This window comes from Zingiber officinale, chromosome 5A (genome assembly GCF_018446385.1).
Source record: "Zingiber officinale cultivar Zhangliang chromosome 5A, Zo_v1.1, whole genome shotgun sequence".
Lineage (NCBI taxonomy): Eukaryota > Viridiplantae > Streptophyta > Magnoliopsida > Zingiberales > Zingiberaceae > Zingiber > Zingiber officinale.
In genome coordinates, this window is record NC_055994.1 from 80,447,751 (window position 1) to 80,455,841 (window position 8,091).

Consider the following 8,091-nt stretch of genomic DNA (forward strand, 5'->3'; position numbering starts at 1 on the left):
TCGACAATTGACGTCAATTTCTGCTTGGCCATTTTTGGTGGGACCGTTAACTACTGCTGGCCATCATTGACCATCTTAACTTTGACTTTCACGTCGACTACTGTCTCCATTTTTGACCCACGCTTGGTGAGCCCCTTTATCACCGCATCACATACTATTAGTTTTGTCTTGTTTTTAAATAAAATTTTGAAATATTTATAAATCTTTATCCCTATGATAGCAAAGGTGGAATCTATCATTCTAGAGTTCCCACACGATCATTTATGAGGAGGTACATTTGTGAGAAGGTAAATCAAAAAATTGCAATTGGCCGTAAGGACTTTTTCTTTCAGTTTTACCGAGATTCAAACTCTTATCCTATAACAACTCTATCTCATAGCCAACTCAACCTACATCCCTAAATCATATGAAGAAAAATAAATTATATTCAAATGGGATAGGAGATGAATCTTCATCAATCATAGTTACTAAATCAGTTTATGCTAATTATTTGATTTGAATATGAATTTTATTCCTCTATTTCTTTCCTTATAATATCAATTTTTTTAAAAATAAATTAATTTCATTATATTTGATTTTTTTGATTTTTTAAATTATAGTTTTCCCCCTCATAATCCGCAGAAAGCATTTCCTTCCGAGGTAAATATAAAAATGAAATGTCTATAATACCCTTGAGACAATCTGTTCACGTTCCTAGGGTTCTTTCGAGCACGGGAGCGTCTCATTCCCGTCAGTCTCCGTTTCTGATCTGCCCTCGGAATTAGGGCTCACTGACATCATGGACGCCCAGAGAGCTCTCCTGGACGAACTCATGGGGACAGGTGAGTCGCTCTTCTCACCCGCTTGTTAGACTCCATCTACTCGATCTTCCCAAATCATTTTTTTTTTACCTTCCGCAGCTCGTAATCTGACGGACGAGCAGAAAAAGAAGTACAAGGAGGTGCACTGGGACGATAAGGAGGTGTGCGGCTGCTACATGGTTCGTTTCTGTCCGCACGATCTGTTCGTGAACACGAAAAGCGACCTTGGTATGTGTTTGGCTCATCACTTCCCGAATTTATTGGTTGGTGCGTTTCTATGTGTTCTTACGCTACGTTAGTTTATTTTTAGGAGCTTGTCCTAGAATCCATGACCAGAAACTGAAGGAGAGGTAACTAATCACATCGCCCAAACCTTGGAATTGAGTTTTGTATGGTAAATTATTACCGTTTTCAGGTCTTTTGATGGTTGAACTTCTTGTGGGATTTCCATTATTATAGAGCCCATTATCTTCATGCTGTTTTGTTCAAGGATCGTCTTTTTATATATATCTTAATTCTTGTTACCTAGTTTTCTTACGAGGTACGCTTGGGGAAATGCTTTGAACCTAGACATTTTAATGTGTCATGTAGGAGGAACTTTAAAATGAGTTACTGGTGTGCTTTGGTAAATAAGACAATTGGAGCTCTCTGGATATTCCTTTATTTTTTCTTTTGAGGTAACTGATCTAAAGCTCTCTGATCTGCGATATTTCCATCGAAGTATGTCAGGATCTTAGTTGCCTCTTTTAGGCTATATGGTTGCATTTCCATCTCAAAGAATTATACTAATTTAGTTGGCCTTTCAGATTTCACAGCTTTTTATTTTGTATTATACAAGTATTTATGGGATTTTTTTTCATGAATTGAAGCATTATTAAGTTAACGCAACATTTTATTATATGTACATATATAATAAGATTCATATTTTCGAAATTGTAAAAGAAAGAAATTCTATTATGGCATTCATTGTGCCAAAAAGTACTTATACTAAAATTGTTTGCATGTTAGAGACATTGGTTTTGTAAAATCAATCTTTGTATGGCTAGAAGACAAGTTAAAGCAGAAGATCTTGAATGCTCAATGCATATTTAATATGAGATACTCTTGTTTTATAAAGTTACTCAATTTTTGAAACTTCACACATCATGCATAAGGTAAATGATAATTTTGGATAGACTTTCATCATGTTTCCTAACATGGTATGCACACAATGATGTATATAATGAACATATTGAATCTGGGTGCTTGATGGAATTCATATTGACTTTGAATTTTATTTAGTGTAATGCTTTCATATTCTTTCATGGAGAATGATATTGTGATAAGAATGGACATTTTCTCATTTTCTTTAACTTCATACACTCATCGGGTGGGTGTTGTTTTTTTGCTATTGCTCTAGGGTTGTGATTTTCCTTTTTCTATGTTCAAGTGCTTTAGTGGTTTGCTATCGAGTTTGCAGTGGGCATCTTTAGTCTGTTATTATAGATAGCTTAAGCTCATATTCCTACTTAATCTAGTACATTCAGTGCAGCAAAGTTAACATTGGTTGTGTTTCGACTTGGGTTGACAACATCATAGGAACTATTATAATTGATCATTTGTGAAAAGATAAGCTTTATGCTCCATTGATAGTGGAGGCCGAACCATAATCTCAGCATGGTAGCTAATTATTTGTAAGTTGTATATTTATATGATGTAGAAGGGTGCAAAAAAAGATATATTTGTCTACAGTTTGATTTTTGAAAAAGTGAAAAGGTTCAAGGAAAAGATACGAAAAGAAAGACAATAGGTCATCTTGTGGCACTGTTGGCTTTTGTTTGCCTTGGCTTATCTTTGGAGTTTTAAGGAGTTAGGACCATGAATGGTAATGGTTAATTTAATTCTATCTACATCTCAGATAGATTATCTTATCTAAGGTAAGTGGTTGATTTTTCTTTTTAATTCTCTGTTGAGTCTGTAGTCCAGGGAGGCAAATCTTGATTTAACTGTGAGCCTTGGTTATTATGACTTGGCTACTCATGTTCTTTCTCAATTATGATCATTAAATATATCCCTACCTTTGCATTCATGCGACTTCTAGGAATGCAATTTTGAGTTCATGGAAACTATAATACTGTCACCCCACATTTCTTGGAAGTGTTAACTACTTGTTATAGTTCACTTGGAAGATATTTAATTTTTTCCTCTGCAATTAGGAAGGATAGTTTGAGGATTGTATTTTCAACTCATGAATAATTAGTGGTTGAGCTGACAGCTTGAATTGCCCAAGCTTTTGTTTCTTCATGTTATATAAGTATACACAAATTTCTTTGTTGCAGCTTTGAGAAGTCCCCTAGACATGATGCTCATGTTCCAAAGTTTGAAGCAGACCTTGCAAAATTCTGTGAGAAGCTGGTGTGCTTCTTTTAGCTATTAATCATTTCTTTTAGCATTCAAAATCTTGTTAGTTAAAGTGCTAGAAATATATAACTCAGGTGACAGATTTAGATAGAAAAGTCAAGCGTGGTCGTGACCGATTAGAACAAGAGGTAGAGGCAACACCTCCTCCGGTCCCTAATGAAAAACCTGAACACCTCTCAGTGTTAGAAGAAAAGATCAAAAAGCTTCTAGAGCAAATTGAGACGCTTGGTGAAGCAGGAAAGATAGATGAAGCTGAGGCACTTATGAGAATGGTGATGTAGAAATATTGCATACATCTTAATTTATCATTCTAATTGCAGCATAATTAACATTTTTGTTCAGGTTGATATGCTTAATGCTGAGAAGGCAACTTTGTCTCAACAATCAGCAACTGATAAGGTTATTCTTCCACAAGAGAAGAAAATGGCACTATGTGAGATTTGTGGCTCATTTTTGGTAGCAAATGATGCTGCTGAGAGGACACAAACTCATGTTACCGGAAAGCAACATATTGGTTATGGTATGATCCGAGATTTTCTTAGTGAGTTCAAGGTAAGGATTCTTAGCTTAAGTCTAATATTATCTTTGTGGTTATGACATGCTCTTAATATGCTTTGTTGCACAGGCTGCTAAGGAGAAGGCAAGGGAAGAAGAGAAACTAGCTAGGGAGAAAGAAGCAGAGGAACGAAGGAAACAGCATGAAAAGGATCTCAGGATTCGTGTTAGGGAGAGTGATGTGGGTAGAAGAGAAAGGTCCAGAGAGCGTGACCATGAACGTGATCGACATGGTGACCGGAACTATGAGCGAGAAAGATCAAGCAGGGTAGGAGGGGCAAGCCATAAGCATGACTATCACAGAAATGGGAGAGAATCTAACAGAGTTAGGTATCATAACAGATCTGGAGCACGAAGCAGGTCCAGGTCTCCTTCCAGGCATGGCTATAGAAGGTCGAGTCCAGTTTGACAATGCTAGCTATTAGTATTAATAGTCTGTCAAGTACTGAGAACAAAGAGGTAGTCCATTTTGCCTGGATTTTTTTCTGACTGCACTTGTGCTTGAACTGAAGTATCTTTCTTGTTTAAATTCTTGGTCGCTGTCTAACAGCTCTGTTGAAGTCAATGTGGTATTCAAGTTAAAAGAAAAACATTGAGGTAGGCAAAATTGATCCCTCCCTTTTATTGCAAGGTCAATTTGAACTGCAACTATAACGTCCTTCATCTGTATCTATGAGCTCTTTCACAGAGCATTCTTTTGGTTTAAGACATTTCCTATTATAACTAAGATGACAGATTTTGAAACATGACGTGGTGTGGCGTTGAAGATGATGATTATTAATCAACTTATGCAAGGTAATACCAGTTATACCTACTTTTTAAGTGTAATCGAGCCTCTACAAAATCTCAATTGATTAACTTATTTGATCAGTCCCCAAGTCATTGCTACCATCTACCAACTTGCTCAGATTATCAAAAATTGGAAATGCTAAAATCTACTAATCCCACAAAATCTTTAGACTACATATGCAAGGAAAATGTGAATGTTTGATCCCTAGTGTGTCATTTATTTGTTAATTTAGTTGTTAAATTCCAAATTTTTTGACGTAGTTTCCTTTTGTTTTAGTCTGACCAACATACAAAAAAAAACATCACTCCAGTTATGCTGAATGACAGATTTCGATCTTGGAACTTTTGTCTCCTTTTTTTTTTACCCAAAAAAAAACACAATTGCATTTGTACAATAGTTGTGAATGGATACTCATTCAAATGCTTTAAGTGAATTTTCTCTTTTGTCTCCCTTGTTTCCAGGATATGGGGTTTGTAATGCTATGGAAATTGTCCATTTTGTTCACGGGTTACTTGTCTTTGCATTTGCTTGTTGAAATAGTGGAAAGTAGGGAGTTTGGACAGCAATTATTGACAAAGTGAAATGTCTAAGATAACCTTTACTTGCCATAATCTATGGCTTATTTATTTGCATGGATGAATGGAAGGGAAAAGTATGCAGACGGAGGATATATATATTTTTTTTCATGCATTTTGCCGGTTTCTATCTCTGTACCTTTCCCTTTCTTTCTTCTTTACTATTCACCAGCCATTCCAAGTTCTTAGAAAAATTCTCTAAGGTCACGACTCACATAGCTGATGTTTCAATTGAGTGTTACAGTTTTTTAGGAAGGTAAAAATTCACCAAATGCCATTTAATGACTTGTATGTTTCGTTGCTACAGGAGATATTGATTAGTGTCAATATCTTCTAGAATTGCCCTCTATCTTTCTGTGAGAAGTCATCTACAGCAAATGCTTGCTTTATTTTTCATCTTGTTATTCAGTCTTTTTTTTTTTTTTTGTAGGTTTGTCATTCGTTTTTGCATATATTGTTAGTTGCACGGTAACTGAATTCTGCTGTAAAGATGTCGTCGTGATCCAAAATGATATATTGCTGAAATTGTAGTCCCTCTTATTAGTTTAGAATGCCACCTTTTTTTAGAAGTTGACTTGTAGAACTATTATTACATTCTTGAATCTATGGGACTTTTATCAGTCGAGCCAGTACTGGAGCATCGTTACCACCTTGTATCTGTTCGACTTAAGCAACTCATACAAGTACCGGAGCATTGAGGTAACACCCTAGACTTGTTTTCACTTAAATGGTTGATGAAAATTTGCGCCGTAGCTTCAGGTTATGGAAAATTAGGGAAGAAATGCCAGATGATGATGTTGCTTGAACCTATAGACCGACCATTCACACTTTGCAGCTCAAACAAATAGTAGGAATCATAGGTAACATCTAGACTTGTTTACACTTGAATAGTGATGAAATCTGTCATAAAGTTTCAGGTTTATCGATAATTAGGAATGCTTATTGTATTGTGTAGGGCTCCGTGGAAGAGTAAAATCTATATATAATTGATGATGAGGAAAAAAGTGTTGGATGATGTTTCTTTCATCTGTACAGATCTTCACCTGCTCAAACTAGAAGTGGAGCATGGTTGAATGGTTAATGATTCTTTTTTTTTTTTTTGTAATGCTAAAATTTAAATCATCAAAGTTTAGTTCGCGTTGAAGAGGATGTTGAGGTGGCATTTTTCATTTGATCCGTCTCTTATCTCTGGCTAAAAATATACATGTAAATTTTAGGATCGTGATCGTCCACCAGAGGCATTCCTGCAAATTAATGATGGTTAAAGTGTTATTTTGATAATGTGAAACTTTAAGAAGTATTAAATTTTTAAATGAAATTTTGATATAGTAGTGGTCGTCAGTTTTTAATGAGTCTCTTCTTTTGTCGAGATCGCAACCACAAAGAACATATCTAGGGTGGTAAACAAGCTAAGTGAAGTTAATTTTATAGTGTTTAAATTTATTTGATAAGAAAATCGAGTTGAGTTTAAAATAGATTAAGTTATTGAAATGATTATTTGAGTTTGATTTGATTTTTTTTATGAGTTTGAGTTTAATTCAAATTTAATTTGAATTTTATTTATTTAGATATTATTAAATTTTTAATTTAAGCTTATTTAATTGTTTATATTTTTTAATATTTTAAATTTATTTGATTAGTTATTTAATTTGATAATATAAAACTTATTTGTATTTTGTAACTTTCTTTCTCTATTTAGCATATTAATAAGAATTTTATTGATAAATATATAATAATAATAATTAAGTATTATTTTATTAGGTTTGGTCGATTATATTAATAAATATAATTTATAAATATTGTTCATGAATATTATTGTTTATGATAGTTATTTATGAATATTAACGAGTTGAATATATATATATTGAAATTTATTCATTTAATATATATATATATATATATATATATATATATATATATATTTTGAATTAATATAAATAAACTCTTATCAAATAGTACACAAAGTTTGTTCATAAATTATATATATATATATAGAGAGACTGTAAAAGGTGGAACCGCCACCCTAACGGCCCCTTGGACCTGGCCCCCCAGGATTCCAGAGGGAGTAAATCACGGTTAATGCTGGGTAAGAGAGGTGACTGGGGGTCGCAGGAATTTTTGGCACAGCAGTCCAGGATTTTAACCCTGTGTGCAACTGGCGATCTTTGACCTCAGAATCTTAGCTACAAGAATCAGGCACCTCTCGATCCAGCCCGTGGGGGCGAGAGAGAGAGTAATGTAATAATATTTCTCTAAGGATCTTACCATGCATATTCCATACAAATTTTAAATATTTTTTTAATTTGAATTTTTTTTACTTAATATACACATGCGATTTTGATTTGTTGTGTATCGTTTTCGTTCATGATTGGGTGCCTAGATTTGGTCTGGGCATCCCAATTATAAAACAAATTTTTTTCTTTTTGCATTTTTTTTTTTAGCTTTGAGTTTAGCCAATAAAATTTTGACTTTAAAGTTTAGGGGTTGAATTATAGTCTTTAAACTTAAAAAAATGTAAAACCAAAAAAAATTTAGGCGCTTAGGTAGTATATGGTATTTGGGGTATAATATTTAGGGTTTAGAATTTAAATAATTTTTTATTAAAAAAGAGGTGGCGTACTTAAATATTAAGGCACCTAGCATCTCGAGCACCTGTCGCGCATAAGGAGCTTTTATATATATATATATATATATATTCATCCATTTGTGGGTAATCCATAGTCATTTAGTGTTATTTTATTAAAAAAAAAGTCATTTCCTTTAACCAAAATCTTAAATTTTAAAAAATATTTAATATGAGGTGCCGGCTAGATTTTATATATATATACAAAAAATCAAAAATAAAAATCTGGGTGGCGCGTCTAATATAGGCATCTTGATTCATACAATAGTTTGTTTTTGTTTATTTTTTAGCTCCGAGACTAAGTAAATTTGATTTTACTTTTATGGTTTAGAGGTTATGTTATAATGT

At 33.6% G+C, this 8,091-nt stretch overlaps 1 protein-coding gene across 7 annotated transcripts; it reads left to right on the top strand.

Moving 5' to 3' along the window:
- Positions 1-666: 666 nt before the first annotated feature.
- Positions 667-6,269, top strand: LOC121980716 (luc7-like protein 3). 7 transcript variants are annotated; one of them, XR_006111651.1, is made up of 12 exons: positions 667-821; positions 900-1,028; positions 1,111-1,150; positions 3,119-3,194; positions 3,275-3,472; positions 3,543-3,752; positions 3,826-4,023; positions 4,098-4,214; positions 4,306-4,352; positions 4,484-4,550; positions 5,742-5,980; positions 6,076-6,269. XR_006111651.1 is itself a non-coding variant. In XM_042532885.1 (8 exons), exons 1-8 carry the CDS (start codon positions 779-781, stop codon positions 4,143-4,145), a joined length of 942 nt encoding a protein of 313 aa, XP_042388819.1. In that variant the 5' UTR covers positions 667-778; the 3' UTR covers positions 4,146-4,403. The 7 variants fall into 7 exon arrangements, 2 of the variants coding, with proteins under 2 accessions (XP_042388819.1, XP_042388818.1); XR_006111648.1 differs by having other exon boundaries at positions 3,826-4,214; XR_006111650.1 differs by having other exon boundaries at positions 3,826-4,214; positions 4,491-4,550.
- Positions 6,270-8,091: the final 1,822 nt, after the last annotated feature.

Excerpts from the sequence above, each read along its gene's own strand:
- LOC121980716 (XM_042532884.1), top strand. The coding sequence starts at position 779 with ATGGACGCCCAGAGAGCTCTCCTGGACGAACTCATGGGGACAG. Across the intron at positions 822-899 it reads GGACGAACTCATGGGGACAG|CTCGTAATCTGACGGACGAG; the intron begins GTGAGTCGCTCT and ends TACCTTCCGCAG. Across the intron at positions 3,473-3,542 it reads CTGAGGCACTTATGAGAATG|GTTGATATGCTTAATGCTGA; the intron begins GTGATGTAGAAA and ends ATTTTTGTTCAG.